Source organism: Aotus nancymaae, unplaced genomic scaffold, assembly GCF_030222135.1.
Source record: "Aotus nancymaae isolate 86718 unplaced genomic scaffold, 86718_ANA_hifiasm-v0.15.2.pri h1tg000006l, whole genome shotgun sequence".
NCBI lineage: Eukaryota > Metazoa > Chordata > Mammalia > Primates > Aotidae > Aotus > Aotus nancymaae.
In genome coordinates this window covers 70,910,941-70,931,999 of record NW_026988417.1, presented here as the reverse complement: position 1 = coordinate 70,931,999, position 21,059 = coordinate 70,910,941, and the positions used below count along the sequence as shown (strand labels likewise).

Below are 21,059 nucleotides of genomic sequence, written 5' to 3'. Positions count from 1 at the left end.
ATGGTTGGGTGCAATGGCTCATGCCTGTAATCCCAGTGCTCTAGGAGGCCAAGGTGGGCAGATCACCTGAGGTCAGGAGTTCAAGATGAGCCTGGCCAACATGGTGAAACCCTGTCGCTACTAAAAATACAAAAATCAGCTGGGTATGGTGGCGCACACCTGTAATCCCAGCTACTTGGGAGGCTGAGGCAAGAGCATCACTTGAACCCATGAGGCAGAGATTGCAGTGAGCTGAGATCATGCCACTGTACTCCAGCCTGGGCAGCAGAGTGAGACTATGTGAAAAAAAAAAAAAAAAGACAGTACAGTCTTAAATCTTTTAGGAACCTTTTATCCACCATACATAAGTGGAAAAAAAGAATACTAGAAAGCAGAAACATTTAACAGTGGAAACAGTATCACAGGGAATGATACAGTCTGGAGATAGCTCATTCTTACACAAATGGTTATAAAAAGTGGCTTGAGGCCAGGTATGGTGGCTCATGCCTATTAATACCAGCATTTTGGGAAGTCAAGGCGAGTGGATCACTTGAGGTCAGGAGTTCAAGACCAGCCTGGACAACATGGCAAAACCCGGTCTACAAAAAATACAAAAATTAGTTAGGCATGGTGGCAGGCACCTGTAATCCCAGTTACTCAAGAGGCTGAGGCAGGAGAATTGCTTGAACCTGGGAGACAGAGGTTACAGTGAGCCAAGACCAAGCCACTGCACTCCAGCCTGGGTGACAGGGCGAGACTCTGTCTCAAAAAAAAAAGAAAGAAAGAAAGAAAGAAAGAAAGAAACAGGCATGATGGCTCATGCCTGTAATCCCAGCACTTTGGGAGGCACAGGTGGGCAGATTATTTGAAGTTGGGCGCTCAAGACAATGGCCAACATGGCGAAACCCCATCTCTACTAAAAATACAAAAACTAGCTGGATGTGATAATGCATGCCTGTAATCCCAGCTACTTGTGAGGCTGAGGCAGAAGGATAGCTTGAACCTAGAAGGCAGAGGTTGTAGTGAGCCGAGATCATGCCACTCCACTCCAGCTTGGGAGAGAGAGCTAGACTCCATCAAAAAAAAAGGAAAGAAAAGAAAAAGAAAGAAAGAAAAGAGAAAGGAAAGGGGAAGGGGAAGGAGAAGGGGAAGGGAAGGAAGGGGAAAGGGAACGGGAAGGGGAAGAGGAAGGAAGGGAAAGGAAAGGGAAGGGGAAGGAAAGCCGAAGAAACTGGCATGAGAAAATCATTAAAAATTGAAAGAATTTATTGGATTCTAATGTCACCTTGTCCTTCATTAGGGTAGAGAAAGGGATGCAACTAAATATAGTAAGGAGAAAAATGGAATCAGGATAAAAATTAAAAATCTTCAAAGGATCATACATGAGACTACAAAAATAAACTATTACTCTCCTAAGGCTTAGTCATTATCATTTTAACACAAATTAGTAAACAAAAATATGGTATATTTCACTATGCCATAACTTAACTTGAAAACTTAATTCCAGGCACAGAAAAATGTGAAATATTTAAAGGGTAAGAAATACAATGAAGACTGTGCCACTGAAGAGATACCACTCCTACCATGCTCAAGCAAGTCTTCCCTAGATGAGTCAATGTAAGGAACTCATTACATGGAGAGCACCGCATACCCTCAGCATACATTATTCCTAGGATTAGCTGAGGAGTTGTTCAGTTGGCCCAAGAGCACCACAGTTAAAAGTAAAAGCAATGACTCATGGGCAGTTTACAATCTAATTGGGATATACAAATGAATAATTACTAAAAGAAACATAAAGTTTTTTCAGTATCACAGTTTGATATAACTGAGTACTAAACAGTATGACAAAATTGTATACTAGTAAACAGTAAGATGCTAATATTGGTATACAAAAAACAAATACCTGGTTAAACCATCTATACCTCTATTTAAATTTCTTAATTTTTTTTTAAAGTTTGTTTTCATAAGAACAGTACCTTGTACATACTAAAAGCTCAAAAATTATTTAGTGACTGACCTAAATCTAAGCCCACAACACTTCCTGCCTTCCTGTCACTATGGGTGAACTGTCTATGCCCCCAACAAAGGCAATTCCTCTTCATTTGTGTGCTCAACCTCACTTCAACTCACCCATAAAAGGACACTGCTCCTCCCTTCTTTCTTCTATATTGTCGATTTTCCCTGCTACCCTGGAAAATCTTCATTAGCTTACAAACTTGCTGCAAAATCTCCCTTTTCAAAATAAAAATAAACAAGTCTCCTATGTTGCCTTCCAGTTACCACTCAACATTCCTCTTAAGAACATAAGGTCTTAAAAAAAAAAAAAAGTCATCCCTACTTCCTCTCCTTTTATTTTCTTATACCTACTTCAGTAACCTTCACATTGGCAAATTCAGTAGTCATTTCTCAGTGTTCCTCTGACTTGACCTATCAGCAGCAGTTCACAGAGTAATCTGTCTTCTTCCTACAGTATCTTGACTTGTCCTCTGAAACACGATTCTCACTGGCTATTTTATCTCATTTTAAGGGCTGAGCCACCCACCCTCACTTAGTTTCCTTCCAAAGGTTGAACTACCTCAGGGATCAATCATCTGACTTCTCTTATCCTATCCATGCACACCTCCCTAACTGATCTCATGCTGACACATGGCTTTAAAAACCATCTATCCACTGATAATTGCTAAATTTATATTTCTAGCCACAATCTCTCTCATGATTTCCAACCACCAACTTGATATTGATATCTCCACCTAGATGCAAGCAAGTTATTAGTAAGTAGTCAAATTGACAAATGTCTCCTGGAAGAAAAAGGACTTCATAATTTGGACCCTGATATCGTACTGATGATGTAATGGTAATGAAGACAGAAAGAACAGGACTCAAGAAGAAAAGAGAAATCGTTCTGCATTAAAACATACTGAAGTGTAATCCCAGCACTTTGGGAGGCTGATGTAGGTGGATCACCTGAGGTCAGGAGTTCGAGACCAGCCTGGCCAACATAGTGAAACCCCATCTCTACTAAAAATACAAAAAAATTAGCTGGGCGTGGTGGCAGGCACCTATAATCCCAGCTACTCAGAAGGCTAAGGATTGCTTGAACCCAGGAGGTGGAGGTTGCAGTGAGCCAAGATTGCACCATTGCACTCCAGCCTGGGTAACAAGACTGAAACTCTGTCTTAAAAAGAAAAAATACTTAAGTGAAGGTCTGATGTAGTATCAAAAAATGTATATATTTGTATAGTTAGAAAAAGGAACTAGAAAAGGTGATAGACTGAAGATGATGTAGATTTTAGTTTTTAAGATAGCTCCATCCTAAAACGAACACAAATAAAACTTCCTTCCTTTGACCTTATATACTCCTTCTTCTGTATCTAATTTGCATTTCCCCAATAACCAAGATGTTTAGTATTAATTCATCTGTTTAAAGGCCAATTACATATATTCATTTTTTTTGAGATGGAGTCTCATTCTGTCACCCAAGTTGGAGTGCAGTGGCACGATCTCGACTCACTGCAACCTCCACCTCTCAGGTTCAAGCAATTCTCCTGCCTCAGCCTCCTGAATAGCTGACATTACAGGCACACACCACTGCATCCAGCTAATTTTCATATTTTTAGTAGAGACAGGGTTTCACCATGTTGGCCAGGCTGGTCTCGAACTCCTGACCTCAGGTGATCCACCTGCCTCAGCCTCCCAAAGTGCTGGGATTACAGGCATGAGCCACCATGCCTGACCACATATATTCTTTTGTACAATACCTACTCAACTCTTTTGCCCCCTTTAAAAAAAAATTAGGTTGGCAGTCTTACTGAGTTATGACTTCTTTATATATTATGGATACAGGTTCTTGGTCAAAGCTATGTGTGGCAAATATTTTCCCCTAATCTGTGACTTTCCTTTTCATTTTCTTAGGGGTATCCACTCATGAGCAAAATTTTTTCATTTTGATGAAGTCCAAATTAGCAATTTTTTCTTCTATAGCTCATGCTTTTTGTGCCCTAAGAAATGTATACTTAATCCAAGACCATGAAGATTTTCTCCCAGAAATTTTTCTTCTAGAATTTCATGACTTTATCTTTTACATTTAGGTCTATGATTCTTTTTGGATTATTTTCTGTGTTATGTGAGGAAAAGAATTATTCAGTCATTTCAGCACAATTCGTTGAAAAAATTATTCTTTTTCCACATAACCTTGATACCTTTGCTGAAAATCAGTTGATCATATAAGTTTAGGTTCGTTTCTGAACCCTCAATGTTTGATCCATAGTCATTTATCCTTTACACTATACCACACTGTCTTGATTATTGTAGCTCTATGATAAAGTCTTACATCTTAAACTGTGTTCTTCCTTTTAAAAATCATTTTCTCTTTTTTTTTTTTTTGAGACAGAGTCTCCACTCCATCATCCAGGCTGGAGTGCAGTGGTATGATTTCAGCTCACTGAAACTGCTGCCTCCTGGGTTCAAGTGATCCTCCTGCCTCAGCCTCCCAAGCAGCTAGGATCACAAGCATGTGTCACCACACCCAGCTAATTTTTGCACTTTTAGTAGAAACAGGGTTTCACCATGTTGGCCAGGCTGGTCTCGAACTCCCAACCTCAAGTGATTTCCCCCACCTTAGCCTCCCATAGTGCTGGGATTACAGGCGTGAACCAGCACGCCTGGCCAAATTTTTTTTATTTTTAATTTGAGACATGGTCCGCTTTGTCACAGGTTGGACTGCAGTGACACTACCTCAGCTCTCTGCAGCCTCAATCTCCTGGGCTCAAGCAGTCCTCCTGCCTTGGCCTCCCAAGTAGCTGGGACTCCAGGCACATGCCACCATACACATTTGATTTTTTTTTTTTTTTTTTTTTTTTTTTTTAGTAGAGACGGGGTTTCACCATGTTGACCAGGATGGTCTCGATTTCTTTTTTTTTTTTTTTTTTTTTTTTTGAGAAAGAGAGAGAGAGAATGGGGAGGAGGAAAAAGGAAGAGAAAGAGAGAGAGAGAATGGGGAGGAGGAAAAAGGAAAAGAAAGAGGGAGAGAGAATGGGAGTATTGCTTTCTTGCCCAGGCTAGAATGCAATTTAGTAATGGGTATTGAAAACCTCTTGTATACTGATAATTATACTTAATGATGTAGTCAGGAAGGAATAAGGGAAGAAGATAACAAACAGCCAACCAATATTTCATTTAAACCTATGAAATGCTATGCGATTATTGAGGAGTGATTTACTTCCAATTATATAGTCACTTTTGGAATAGGTGTGAGGTGGTAATGTATGTTTTGTGTATTTGAAGTGGAGAGTTCTATAAATGTTTATTAAGTTTACTTGTTCCGGGTCTGAGTTCAAGTCCTGAATATCCTTGTTAATTTTCTATCTCGTTGATCTATAGAATTGTTAGCTCTTCTTGTTGCATTGATCCTTTTGCCATTATGTAATGTCATTCCTCGCCTCTTTTGATCTTTGTTGCTTTAAAGTCTACTTTATCAGAGGCGAGAATTGCATCTCCTGCTTTTTGTTTATTTGTTTATTTTTACTCTCTGGTTGGTAAATCTTCCTCCTTCTCTTTGAGTCTTTGTGTATTGTTGCATGTAAGATGGGTCTGGATGCAGCATAGCAATGGGTTTTGGCTTTTTATCCAATTGAAATATATATAAGTTTAATACTGGCGTTTGATGCTAGCTGGCTGTTTTGCCCATTAGTTGATGTAAATTTTTCATTGTATTAATGTTCTTTGCTTTTTAATATATTTTTGGAAAGGCTGATATTGGTTGTTCCTTTATATGTATAGTGCTTCTTTCAGAAGCTCTTGTAAAGCAGGCCTGGTGGTGGTGAACTCTCTAAGTACTTGTTTGTTCGCAAAAGATTTAATTGTTCCTTCGCTCATAAAGCTTAGTTTGGCTGGATAGGAAATTCTGGGTTGAAAGTTCTTTTCTTTAAGGATGTTAAATATTGGTCCCCACTCTTTTCTGGCTTGTAGGGTTTCTGCTGAGAGATCTGCTGTGAGTCTGATAGATTTCCCTTTGTGGGTAACCTGACCTTTCTCTCTGGCTGCCCTTAGTATTTTCTCCTTCATTTCAACCCTAATAAATCTGGCAATTATGTGCCTTGGGGTTGGTCTTCTTGAAGAATATCTTTGTGGTGTTCTCTGTATTACCTGGAGTTGAATATTACCTTGCCTTGCTAAGTTGGGAAAGTTTTCCTGAATGATATCCTGAAGAGTATTTTCCAACTTGGATTCATTCTCTTCATCACATTCAGGTACACCTATCAAACGTAGATTAGGTCTTTTCACATAGTCCCATATTTCCTGGAGACTTTGCTCATTCCTTTTTATCCTTTTTTCTCCAATCTTATCTTCTCATTTCATTTAACTGAGCTGGTTCTCGACTTCTGATATCCTTTCTTCTGCTTGATCAATTCGACTGTTTAAGCTTGTGCATGCTTCGCGAAGTTCTCGTGTTGTGCTTTTCAGCTCCATCAATTCACTTATATTCCTCTCTAAATTGTCCATTCTCGTTAGCATTTCGTCAAACCTTTTTTTAAGGTTCTTAGTTTCTTTGCATTGGGTTAGAACAAGTTCTTTTAATTCACAGAAGTTTCTCATCACCCACATTTTGAAACCTGCTTCTGTTATTGGAACACACTCGTTCTCCATTAAGCCTTGTTCCGTTACTGATGAGGAATTGCAATCCCCTGTAGAGGGAGAGGCATTCTGATTTTGAGTATTCTCTGCCTTTTTAGGCTGGTTTCTTCCCTTCATTATATATGTTGTCTTTGTAATTACTGACTTTCTAACTAGGTCTCTGAGCGGACGTCCAACTTTTTGATTCCCAGCGCTGAAATCTGAGCAATCCACTGCGCCGGCCAAGACAGCGGTGTTAAGATTGATGGTGCCTTTCTGCCCAGGAATCTCTGGACTCTGCACCAAGAACTGCCGCTTTAAGGCGCCAGCAAAACCGCCGCGCCGGCCACAAGAGTCGCCCTGGCGACCCGTGGAGCTCCTCCGCTGGGAATCTCCTGGTCCGTGAGCTACAAATATTTGTCTGAAAGTGTGGCGTCCTCTCGTTCTCTGCGCTTTCACTGGGAGCTACGTGCCCAAGCTGCTAGTGGTCAGCCATCTTGGATCTCTCCGATTTTTTTTTTTTTTAAGTAGGGATTTGCTCTTGCTATTTTGCCCAGGCTGGTCTTGAATTCCTGAGCTCATGAAATCCTCCCATCTCAGCCTCCCAAAGTGCTGGGATTACAGGCATGAGCGTGCCACTGCACCCAGCCTAAAATCACTTTTTCCATTCTAGGTTCTCTGCATTTCTATTTAAATATGAGAATATGCTTGCCAGCTTTTGTTTTTTTAAGCTTTCTGGGAGTTTGGTTGGGATTGCATTAAATCTACAGAAAAATAAGTTTGTCTTAATAATATGCTTTCCAACACCACTATGGTATAGCCCTCTTATTTGGGTATTCCTTAAACTTTCAGCAACACTTACCAGTTTTCTACGAATAGGTCCTGCACAACTTCTGTTAGATTTCCTCTTAAATAGTTTTATTTATTTATGCTCACATAAATGGAACTATTTTATACATTTCAGTTTGATTGTAGGTTGGTTACGTATAGAAATACCATCGATTTTCATGCACGGACCTTGTATCCTATAACCTCATTAAATTCACTAATTACAATTCACTTACTAAAATAACTTAGTATTAACTGGGAATAAAAACAGATTTATTTCTTCCTTTCCCATATGTATGTCCTCTATTTCACTGACCTCCAGTACAATGTTGAACATAAGTGCTGACAGCAGAGAGCCTTGTTCCTGATCTTAGGGAGAAAGCATTCCTTCTCAATGATCTCATCATTAAGAATGTTGCTTTTTCAGAGATGTGCTGTGTGAAGTTGAGGAATTTCACTTACATTTCTAGTATTCTGAGAGCTATTATTGCCAAAATGCTTTCTCTGCATCTACTGAAATGATCTTAAGGTTTTCATCTTTTATTCTATTAACATGGTATATAATATTGATGTTCAGATATTAAGCCAATTTTGAATTCCTGGAATAAATATCATTGGTTAAGGTGTATTAATATTTATTTTTATATACATACATATTGCTGGATTCAGCTTAATATTTCGTTTACAGTATTTTTTGCATCTATGCTCATGGAAGAATAATCCTGTAGTTTTCTTGTAATGTCCTTGTCTACCTTTGTTATCAAGGTAATCCTGAGCTCATAAAATAAGTTGGTAAATGTTTTTTACTCACTATTTTCTCAAAGAGTTTGTGAAAAATTGGTATTATTTCTTCCTTAAAATGTTGGATAGAATTCACTAGTGGGAGTCAGGTAGGCCTGGACTTTTCATGAGGGAACTTATACAAATTCAATTTCTTTCCTTTAGACAAATCTATTCAGATTTTCTATGTCTTCCAGAGACTTTTGATAATTTGATCTTTCAAGGAATTTGTCATTTTATATAAATTGTCAAATTTATTTGCATAAATTTATTCATAATATTGCTTTATTATAATTTAATGTTCATGGGATATGTATTCCTGTCACCTCTTTCATTCCTAATATTAATAATCTGTGTCTTCTCCCATGTTTTTTTTTTGAGATGGAGCCTTGCTCTGTCACCCAGGCTGGAGTGCAGTGGCTCAACCTCAGCTCATTGCAACCTCTGCCTCCCAGGTTCAAGTGATTTTCCTGCCTCAGGCTTCCAAGTAGCTGGGACTACAGGCACATGCCACCATGCCCAGCTAATTTTTTGTATTTTTAGTAGAGATGGGGTTTCACCATGTTAGCCAGGATGATCTCAATCTCCTGACCTTGTGATTCGCACACCTTGGTCTCCCAAAGCGTTAGGATTACAGGTGTAAGCCACCATGCCCAGCCCTTCTTTCCTTACTCTTGATCAGGAATGACTTGTGTGTCTTCCCTCTAAAAAAAAAAAATCAGCCCAGCTAAAGTTTTATCAACTTTACTGATCTTTTTAAAGAACCAGTTTTGCTTTCATTGCTATTGTTTTTTTTCGATTTCAGTGACTTCCACTATGTTCTTCATTATTTTCTTCCTTGTACTTACTTTTGGATTAATTTGCTTTTTTTCCCTAGGTTTATAAGATAAAAATCTTAGAACAGGGCCAGGCACGGTGGCTCACGCCTGTAATCCCAGCACTTTGGGAGGCCGAGGCGGGTGGATCACGAGGTCAAGAGATCAAGACCATCCTGGTCAACATGGTGAAACCCCGTCTCTACTAAAAATACAAAAAATTAGCCGGGCATGGTGGCGCGTGCCTGTAATCCCAGCTACTCAGGAGGCTGAGGCAGGAGAATTGCCTGAACCCAGGAGGCGGAGGCTGCAGTGAGCCGAGATTGCGCCATTGCACTCCAGCCTGGGTAACAAGAGCGAAACTCCGTCTCCAAAAAAAAAAAATCTTAGAACAATGATTTTAACCCATTCTTTTCTAAATCAGTCTTTTTTTTTTTTTTTTTTTTTGTGAAAGGGGTTCTCACTACGTTGCCCTGGCTAGAGTACAGCGGCTATGCATAGGCAGAATCCTAGTACACTGCTACCCTGAACTCCTAGCCACAAGGGATCCTCCCATCTCAGTCTCCCAAGTAGCTGGAATGACAGGCACATGCCACTGTGCTCAGCTAATTTAGCCTTTAAAACTGTAAATTTCCTTCTAAGTACTGCTTCAGCTGTATCCCACAAGTTTTGACATGTTGTGTTTTCAGTATCATTCCATTTAAGACATTCTTTGATTTTTCTTTGATCAATGAGTTATTTAGTAGTGGGTTTTTTTCATTTTAATGTATTTGGAGATATTTCATGGTTACTGATTTCTAATTTAACTCAGTTGCAATTAGAACACATATGTGTGTGACTTCAATTCTTTTACAATCACAAATTTAAGACTTAATAAAGACTTGCCTTATAACTCAGCAAATGGCCTACCCTGGTGAATGTTCAACACCAAACAACATTTGCTATTGTTGGGTGTTTTATAGAAATCAGCTAGGCCAAGGTAACTAATCTTTCATATCCTTACTGATTTTCGGTCTATACATTCCACCAGTTACTGAGAAGAATACTAAAATCTCCAACTGTACTTGATGATTAGTTTATTTCTCCTTTCAATTCTGTCGGTTATTGCTTCATGTATTTTGAAGCTTTAAGATGAGTATGTCTTATAGGAATATCCATCTTTTTCTCTAACAATAATCCTTGTCTTGAAGTCTACTTTGTCTAATATTAATATAGAATCCAACACTCTAATGCTTACAGTTTTTGTGATATATCTTTATCCACCATTTTACTTTCAGCCTATTCGTGTGTTTGAATATAATGTGTATCTCCTGCAGACAGCATATAGTTGGGTTGTTTTTAAAATCTTATAATCTCTGCCTTTTGGAGTGTGTAGTCCATTTCCAATTATCATAATTATTCATAATGGCTGAATTTAGCTCTTTATTTTGATATGTGTTTTCTATTTGTTTCATCTTACTTGTTCTTTGGTTCCTCCTTTACAGACTTATTTTTCTTTCAACAAAAAAATTTTAGCATATCATTTTTATTCCCCTATTTATAGTTTTAAGCTGTTATTTGTTTGTGTGTGTACGCTTTACTTGCTCTAGGGAGTACAATGTGCATATTTACCACAACCTACTTCATATTAATACTGTTAATACTTCATGTTAATACACAATAAAGTTGCACCAGCTTATCTACCTCCTTGACGCTTCACCATGTAATATTACTGTCATACCCAAACCTGCTTTACTTCTTGTATATTTATATTTAAAATAATACTTACTAGGCTACTAAAGACCAAACTTAGGAAATCATTCTAGATTCCTCCCTCTCCCTTACCCACTACATTTAATCAATAACTCCTGTTAATTCTAATTCTTAATATCCAACAACATCCTCCCTCATCTGTCTTCACTGCCACTACCAGACTCTTTCCTTCTTCATCTTTTACCTGGATTACTGCAATCGCCTCCTCCCAGTCTCTGTTCTTAAAGTTTCACCATCCTCATACGGCTACCCTACCATTTATATAGTTCTCACAGTACTCATTCTGATAAGCAAATCTTACATCATTCTTCTGAGCAAAAGGTTTCAATGGCTCCTATTTGCCAAGAGGATAAAATCTAATCTCCATGGTATAGCACACAAAGTCCGCTATGACCTGGCCCACTGTCTATCACTGTCTAACCCTACTCATCACCAGTATCTGATAACATTTTATATAACAAATGATAGAAAGCTGCTTATAATTTCCTGAACACTACTGGCTCTCTCATACTTTTAATTTAAAAAGGCCATGTCCTCTGTCTGATGCATGTTAGAGGAAGCAAATGCCTATTCATGCTTAACCTCTTAAATGCAATCTTCTTTATATAATCTCATTCTACAAAGCAGTCCCTCATTCCTCTATATGCTTTGTATATTTTCTACCAACACACTTATTGCATTTTAGTGCAGCAGTTTGCTCTCATCTCTCTCCCCTCAGTGTTTATCTTCTTAAAGACAGAAAATATCTTTTCACTTTATTTTTCAATCCTCAGTACTAAGTGTAGTGCCTGGCACATAGTAGGCACTCCAAAAATTATCTGCTTATTCAACAAATAAGTTATGAAGGTAATATATAAATACGTGAAAAAGAGTAACTTCTCCTAAGTAATTGTGGAGAATGACTAGCCACTTTAGGTATGATAGGGAGCTAATACTTATCATAGTGGCCCACATATTGTATGTTATGTACCCAGCTTGTGCTAAGCTCTTCATACATTATCACAAAAACATTATGGGATGGGTGTTATAATGAAACTCATTTTTTAGATGAATAAAGGCACAAAATGTTAAAAAGTCTGCTCAAGGTCACAGTAAGTTATAAAGTCAAGACAAAGAGGGATCTATGCTAACCACTATTCTATTCTGCTCTTCAATACAACCAAATGTTAAATCATCAATGCTATTTCTAGGACTTTGCTATTGCTTACTGCTATGTAACTGCTTTCCTCTTTCTCCACTTTCACTTTTCTCCATGTTTTTAGGCTCTTCTTTCCTCATTTTCTTTCTTTCTTTCACTTTCTTTTCCTTTAATTCTTTATTTAATTTCCATAATGAACACAGCCTATACTAAACTATATGATCAAGTATTTCCTCCTAATATATCTTCTTTTTCTTTTTTTAATCAAGGAAAACAAAGAAATAGTGAAAAAAGAGGTGAGATAGGATTGCATATGTTACCTCCTGAAAGAAGTTTCAAGAAACAGAGAAAAATAAGAACAGACCTTTGAATATGGCAAAAGAAAAACCTGTGATAATCGAGAGCAATATTTTAGCTAAATTATGGAAGAAAAAACTGTAAGGAAGATTAAGGCTTAGTAAGAAAATGAAACCAACTGCTGAAGACTATTATTTGAAACACTTAATATAAAACAACAGAAAAAAATAAGATCACAGCTAGAAAAGATAGTTGATCAAATGAAGGTGGGGGCGGTTATGATTTGCTTTTTGTTTGTTTAACTAAAATCGTCTGAGCATAAGTGGCCAGGCACAGTAGCTCATGCCTGTAATCTTAGCGCTTTGGGAGGCCACAGCAGGCGGATAACTTAGGCTCAGGAGTTCAAGACCAGCCTGGCCAACAATGGCAAAACTCCGTGTGTACTGAAAATACAAAAAAAAAAAAAAAAAAAAAATTAGCCAGGCGTGGTGGCACACCCCTGTAGTCCCAGCTACTCTGGTGGCTGAGGCAGGAGAATCACTTGAACCCAGGAGGCAGAGGTTGCAGTGAGCCGAGATTGCGCCTCTGCACTCCAGCTTGGGTAACAGAGTGAGACTCTGTCTCAAAAAAAAAAAAAAATGCGAACATAAGTAACTGTTAAAGTTAAACCAGTTTGTCTACTGCAGAAAACAAAACTGTTAGTTCTATGACTGCAAGAACTTCGTCTGCCTTGTTCACTGCTATCACACCCAAGGCTTGGCACATAGTACTCAACTACTATAAATACAATTATTCTACTTTAAAAAATCTATACATTGTATATAGTCCAAGCAGAGCACAGCGGCTTACACATGTAATCCCAGCACTTTGGGAGGATGAGGCAGACAGATCATTTGAGGTTAGGAGTTTGAGACCAGCCTAGCCAACATGGTGAAACCCCCTCTCTACTAAAAATACAATAAAAATTAGCTGGGCATGGTGGCAAACACCTATAATCTCAGCTACTCAGGAGGATGAGACAGGAGAATTGTATGAACCTGGGAGGCAAGGCTGCAGTGAGCTGACATTGCACTATTTCACTCCAGCCTGAATGACAAAGTGAAACTCCATCTCAAAAAAAAAGAAAAAAAAAATTGTATAGTCCATTTTTAAGTTAATTCTATATCTTCTACCAACTAAATGAATGCTGCATTAAACATTCATTCATTCATTCAAATATCTGTAGAGTACATACTATTTTCCAGGTACTATATTCTAGGCAATGGGAATGTAGCAATGGACAAAACAAAACCATCCTTGCTTTAATGAGAGGAACTGAACACCATTCAAAAAAAAAAAAGATGCAGCCCACATAGCCAAGTCAATTCTAAGCAAAAAGAACAAAGCGGGAGGCATCATGCTACCAGACATCAAACTATACTACAAGGCTACAGTAATCAAAACAGCATGGTACTGGTACCAAAACAGAGATATAGACCAATGGAACAGAACAGAGGCCTTGGAGGCAACACAACATATCTACAACCACCCGATCTTTGACAAACCTGACAAAAACAAGCAATGGGGAAAGGACTCCCTGTTTAATAAGTGGTGTTGGGAAAACTGGCTAGCCATATGCAGAAAGCAGAAACTGGACCCCTTCCTGACACCTTACACTAAAATTAACTCCAGATGGATTAAAGACTTAAACATAAGACCTAACACCATAAAAACCCTAGAAGAAAACCTAGGCAAAACCATTCAGGACATAGGCATAGGCAAGGACTTCATGACCAAAACACCAAAAGCACTGGCAACAAAAGTCAAAATAGACAAATGGGACCTAATCAAACTCCACAGCTTCTGCACAGCAAAAGAAACAGTCATTAGAGTGAATCAGCAACCAACAGAATGGGAAAAAATTTTTGCAGCCTACCCATCTGACAAAGGGCTGATATCCAGAATTTACAACGAACTAAAACAGATTTACAAGAAAAACACAAACAAGCCCATTCAAAAGTGGGTGAAGGATATGAACAGATACTTTACAAAAGAAGACATACATGAGGCCAACAAGCATATGAAAAAATGCTCATCATCACTGGTCATTAGAGAAATGCAAATCAAAACTACATTGAGATACCATCTCACGCCAGTTAGAATGGCGATCATTAAAAAATCTGGAGAAAACAGATGCTGGAGAGGATGTGGAGAAATAAGAACACTTTTACACTGTTGGTAGGAGTGTAAATTAGTTCAACTATTGTGGAAGACAGTGCTGTGATTCCTCAAGGACCTAGAAATAGAAATTCCATTTGACCCAGCAATCCCATTACTGGGTATATATCCAAAGGATTATAAATCGTTCTACTATAAGGACACATGCACATGAATGTTCACTGCAGCACAGTTTACAATAGCAAAGACCTGGAACCAACCCAAATGCTCACAGATGATAGACTGGAAAGGGAAAATGTGGCACATACACACCATGGAATATTATGCAGCCATCAAAAACGATGAGTTCGCGTCCTTTGTAGGGACATGGATAAACCTGGAAACCATCATTCTCAGCAAACTGACACAAGAACACAAAATCAAACACCGCATGTTCTCACTCATAGGTGAGTGTTGAACGATAAGAACACATGGACACAGGGAGGGGAGCACTACACACCGGGGTCTGTTGGGGGGAAATAGGGGAGGGACAGCAGGGGGTGGGGAGTTGGGGAGAGATAGCATGGGGAGAAATGCCACATATAGGTGAAGGGGAGGAAGGCAGCAAATCACACTGCCATGTATGCACCTATGCAACAATCTTGCATGTTCTTCACATGTACCCCAAAACCTAAAATGCAATAAAAAAAAAAATTAAATTAAAAAAAATAAAAAAATAAAAAGATGCTAAAAGTAGTATGTCCTAAAATGAATACAAAAGCATAACAGTGATATTTAGTGATAATAGGAAGTGGGAATAATATTTGAATTAGATGATATTCGAATGAGAAAGTGAACAAGGCAAGTAAGCAAAGAGCACTGCAGACCCATGCAACGGTAAGTCCAAAGACCTGAGGAGGGACAGCACTTAGTGTGTATGAGGAAGACCAAGGAGGCCACCAAGGTTGAAGTAAAGGAAGCAAAGGAAAGCATAACAGAACCAGCTGTAATAGATCCACAATTCATCCAAAACAATTGTTAACAGAACCTAATCATCAATGGACTCTTTCACACATGGATAGGTTTTTGTTTTAGTTTTTGTTTTGAAAAGGAGTCTTGCTCTGTCACCCAGACTGGCGTGCAGTGACGCAATCTCAGCTCACTGCAACCTCTGCCTCCCAGGTTCAAGTGATTCTCCTGCCTCAGTCTCCCAAGTAACTAGGACTACAGGCACTCGCTACCATGCCCAGCTAATTTTTTCGTATTTTTAGTAGAGATGTGGTTTCAACATATAGGCCAGTCTGGTCTTGAACTCCTGACCTTGTGATCCACCCGCCTCTGCCTCCCAAAGTGCTGGGATTACAGACATGGGCCACCGTGCCCAGCCAGATAGTTTTTAAACTAATATGTGAAGTGGTAGAAATTTAGAAAAACTTCAAATTCATTACCTTGCAAAAATTCTCTGTTTTGGTATTTTTACTCATATAATCAAAAACTGCTGATTGTTCCAATAATGCAAACAATATCCTGATGTAGAAGGTATTATTCTATGAGTTAAAAATACTTCACATTACATTTCAAGAACTTTAGTATCCATGAGTCTCATGTATGATACAACACCAACTTCCTTACAGAAAGCAGTATCCTGCTCAGTAGATCTGAATATCTTTTGGACAAGTCTGCTGGGATATCCTTTGGACAAGACTTCAAGTGGAGCACTAGTGTTCAATTCTAAGAAGTTAGAAGTTAAGAAGAATACATATTAGTGTAATTCTAATTTTCTAATCATGTCCCTTTCTCTCTTACCTGTCAATAATTTAGTATGGTATAAAAGAACTCAACTGTTCCCATATATGCTACAATACCTATCACAAGTAAATATGCTTTAAAAAATCTGATTCCATTAAGTCAAGATCTTTTTCAGCCAGGCATGATGGCTCACACCTGTAATCCCAACACTTAGGGAGGCCAAGCACTTTAGGAGGCTAAGGCGGGCAGATCACCTGAGGTCAGGAGTTCCAGACCAGCCTGGCCAACATGGCAAAACCCTGTCTCTACTAAAAATACAAAAATTAGCCAGGTAATGGTGCCATGCACCTGTAATCCCAGATACTTGGAAAGCTGAGGCAGGAGAATCACTTGAACCTAGGAGGCAGAGCTGGCAGCAAGCTGAGATTGTGCCACTGCACCCCAGCCTGGGCAACAGAGGGAAACTCTGTCTCAAAACATAAAAAAGATATTTTTTACACTAGTGTTTTGATTTCCAAATGCTAATTTATAAATAAGATTAACAAAACATATCTATATTAGAGATGAAAGAATTTCAGAGGGCACTTCTATTGAGGAGGAAGCCACAAGATAAGCAAAATGAAACCAAATTTCTTCCAAGAAATTTTAAAAAGCAGGTTTTAATTTTTTTAATAAAACAAAAAAGAAATATTGAAAATACAAGCCAAACGTGCAATTGAAAAATAAAGAACTTCCCTACAGTTAGGTAAGCAATTAAAATGAATAAAACTGCAGCATTAAACATGCTGTAAAATGTACACACACCCACTCCCATTAGTAAAACTGGAAATGGGAAACCAATGAGTTCAGCTGCAGGAGCTTGCTTTTTAATTTTCTCCACTTGCTCAAAATGTAATTTCTATTTTACCCTAAAGACTTTTGTTGGATATAGGGAGAATCAAAAGTTCTTAAACAAGAATCTGAATGGTCTTTGAAAATGCGTAATAGAAGCTTCATTTGTTCTAATGCACACTTGATGTATTCTGTTTAACATTTTTGACAGGTTAATCGTTTGTCTTCATGTTTAAAGAACACAAATGTTTTGCCAGTGCTGTTAAAACAGATCGTGTTTGGGTGAAAAGAAGGTGTCAGAGAAGGAAAACGGTCCATCTGTTTTCTCAAGGTGTCTAAGCAAATAGGAGGGGAAAACATACTTATGTAGTTGACCATGATATGTGAAGTTGTAATTCATTATGAAAGGGGAAATAAAGTAAAGCTCACTAATAAAAATAAATATTTTATTAGAAAACTCATTATCTGGAATAAAGAAATAAGTTATTTGAAAACTAAAAAACAAACAAAAAAAAGAAGCTAAAAGGGTTATACAGAGAATGGCTAAAGTAGCAAAGGTGACAAAATAAATGTCTCTTAAAAATCAGTTCACCATGAAAAGCAAGGAGCTAGATGAATATGACTATATTAGTATTCATTTTTGGTTTTGACTATACTTAGTACTGTTTGTTTTGCTCTGAGTTGAGCTTGAATTTAATCAAGAACAAAAAAAATTATGAGAAATATTTTCAACATATTCAACTGCAATTCTGGTTTAATTTTTTAAAAATATGTTCAGTTTTAGGTCTTACTTTAGAAAAAATATAAATTGGATTCCCTAATAACAAGCATTGCTGTTAAGGGAAATCCCTAATAAAAAGTGTCACATATCAGTCCAAAATCTAACAAATATTTGTGACTTAATGCATGCTATCAAAAATAATCAAACAAGGCCAGGCGTGGTGGCTCATGCCTGTAATCCCAGCACTTTGGGAGGCTAAGCCGGGTGGATCACGAGGTCCAGAGTTTGAGACCAGCCTGGCCAAGATGGCGAAACCGTCTCTACTAAAAATACAAAAATTACCTAGGCGTGGTGGCAGACACATGTCATCTCAGCTGCTCAGGAGGCTGAGGCAGAGAACTGCTTAAACCCAGGAAGTGGAGGTTGCAGTGAGCTGAGATCACACTACTGCACTCCAGACTGGGCAAAAGAGCAAGACTCTGTCTCAAAATAAATAAATAAATAATCAAACAAACAAAACTAATACAACAAAAGAACTAAAGAGTCCATTTGAATTTACAGATCATGATCTAAAATTCAGACAAGTGTTAATGGCTAGGATACATAAAAATTTTAGCAGAACTTTTTAGCACAACTAGAGTTAAAATTTGAAGACAAACATACTAAAACAATTTTAAAATATTTGTTCTGTTTATACTATAAAATTTTATTTGAAATAATAATATACCAGACATCCAGCACTACCTAAAACAAACTGTGTCAACTACTGAACTTGTTTTTCCTCCTAAATGCACTGTTTCCATTAATGACGGCACTATTTTAAGACTCGTCTTAAAAAAAAAAACCTCAGTATCATTTGACTCTTCCTTTTCTCCCCTCAACCTGTTCATTCCTAATTAATTGCTAAGTCTTAATATTTCTTTTGACATTTATACACTTCACTCCAGTCTCATTTTGAAGACCTTAGCTTAAACATTACATTTATTAGTCTCTTGCCATTGCACCCTAACTGATTTCCCTGACTCTAGTTTCAATTCTCTTAAAATCTCTTGCCAGATTAAAGCTCTAAAGAACAGATTATGTCACTCCCAGCTCAAAAACTTCTAAGGGAGTCCTGCTGAATACAGAATACAGATGTTCATGCTCATTAGCCCATCATTCAAAGTTCTTCTCAATCTGGCATCAATCTACCTTTCCAACATCATTTACCATTATTCTCTTCTATTTCAATGTAGAGGTACCATTCCCCACAGTCAAAGAGAGCTAATTGGTATTTCTTGTACATGGCCTATAATTTCTGACTTACTTTAGTGTCTATGTTTAATTCCTTCTACTTAAAATAATATTCTTCTCAATCAATCCATCCAACTGTTACCTCCTTTATGTTTAAATGTCACCTCTTTCATGATGCCTTCCCTGATTCCCCATCTATGTGTAAACTCTGCCTCCACTGAACACCCCTAGCACTCTGTGAATTTATTATATAATATCTCACACTTTACAACATGGTTCCTTATCTAGTGACCTTAACTTTCTTATTAGATTTCTTAAGGAAAAAATATCCATAAGGGGACAATTTCTTAACAGAAATTATCTCCAGAGCCATGTACATGGTCAACATTTATATATGTTGAACACTTTTAAATAAATGAGCACACATATTATATTTATAAATAGGGATAAAAGCCAATAAAACAGTATGATGATAATATACTGAGTAGGTAATACATTCCACTAATTGGGAGCTAGACTATGATCTAAATTTTTAAAACTGGTATTATAAACTAACTAGGTTTTCAAATCATATTAGATTACCAGTATTAATGCCAAAGGGGAAAAAAATTAAATCTATATGTTCTCATAACTCAAACTCAAATATCAGGACATACTATTTATTCTACATATATATATGTAACAACTTTGTTTCCTAACTATGCAAAGTTCACAAGAAAGTTGTTGACAGCATATCGAAATAATAGGAATTCTCTTACTTTGAGAAACCTTTGGAAATCTTTTATTCAGTTTCTTCCTCAATTGACTAAGTTCAGGCATTATTTCTGGAACAGCTACATAAAAGTCTACAACAATTTCATCATCCAAAATCTGAAAAAAAAAAAAAAAGTGACCTTAGATGACATGAAAAGCTTTATCATTCTGAAAGAGTACAATGCAGTCATTTCCTTTATAATTCAGAAAATAGACATTAAGCACAATTCTCTTCTTCAAACACAAGGATCATACAAATACATCTGCAATTATAAAAACCATGAGAGGCAAAACATTTTCCTTTACTTTAAAAACAGCCACATCAATTAAAAAAGAAATTAATGGTTTTAATTCTTCATTGGGATTGTTAGGCAAAAGTATTACAAGTTAGAATACAGCAATGAATGTGTACAAAGTTAAATTCACATATTTATTAAAACTGAAGAAACCTACAAAAGCTGAAAATTTTGCAATACATCACATGTAAAATTAATAACCACTAACTGCCAAACTCACTAGCAACCACTAACTCCCTAAACTTAGAGCATCAGAGAACTGAATTTATAATTATTTTCACAAAGAACTGAAACTAAAATTTTCCTTACCACTGATAACTAAGAATAAAAGAAGAGGCGGTGATCAAAGACAAGTTCATTCATAGTTTATTATCCAGATTCTATATCCGTTCTCAGAACAAAGGAATTAATATTTAATTTTTAGAAAATATTTTTATTAATTCAGGCAAACACCCAGAATAACTAATATACTACTACAATATACTCCACTTAAAAACTCCACTTAACATACCCCACTTAAACATACAATATATACCACTTAAACTCCACACCTGTAATCCCAGCACTTTAGGAGGCCAAGGCAGGAGAATCAATTGAGCTCAAGAATTTGAAATTAGCTTGGGCAACAACGCAATACCCCATCTCTACAAAAAATACAAAAATTAGCCAGGCATGGTGGCACAAGCCTATAGTCCCAGGTAACCAGGAGGCTGAGGTGGGAGGATTGCTTTAAGTGAGGAAGGCAGAGGTTGCAGTGAATCGAGATCGTGCCACTGCACTCCAACCTAGTCACCGAAAAAAAAAAAAAAAGTTACTTGATTATAAAATGAAGCAACTTTTTAGAATGATACTGCCTGAGCAACAAATATTTTATCAATGAATTCTCTTTGTATGAAATCTTACCACAATATGCCATTCAAAGCCTTGATTTAGGGGTACACGGTAAATTAAAAACTTGAATTCTAACAAAATTAAGCAATGACTATGGAATTTTATCCTTTATCCTTCTGTTACTATTCTTTGTACAAATTCTTTAGTCCTTAAATAACATACTCCCCTCTCCTTAACAACAACTTACATTAAACAGGCACTTCTCATGTGCCTAGCATTCTGCTAAATAGTTAATATAATTTAGAACA

At 37.4% G+C, this 21,059-nt stretch overlaps 1 protein-coding gene across 1 annotated transcript in view; it reads right to left on the bottom strand.

Moving 5' to 3' along the window:
- The window catches only part of MRPL1 (mitochondrial ribosomal protein L1), a 102,394-nt gene that overhangs the window by 47,130 nt on the left and 34,205 nt on the right, over window positions 1-21,059 (bottom strand). Inside the window, exon 6 of the mRNA XM_012446971.2 lies at window positions 19,630-19,741. Within this exon, the coding sequence (XP_012302394.2) occupies window positions 19,630-19,741 (112 nt within the window). The remainder of the gene's footprint in view (window positions 1-19,629; window positions 19,742-21,059) is intronic.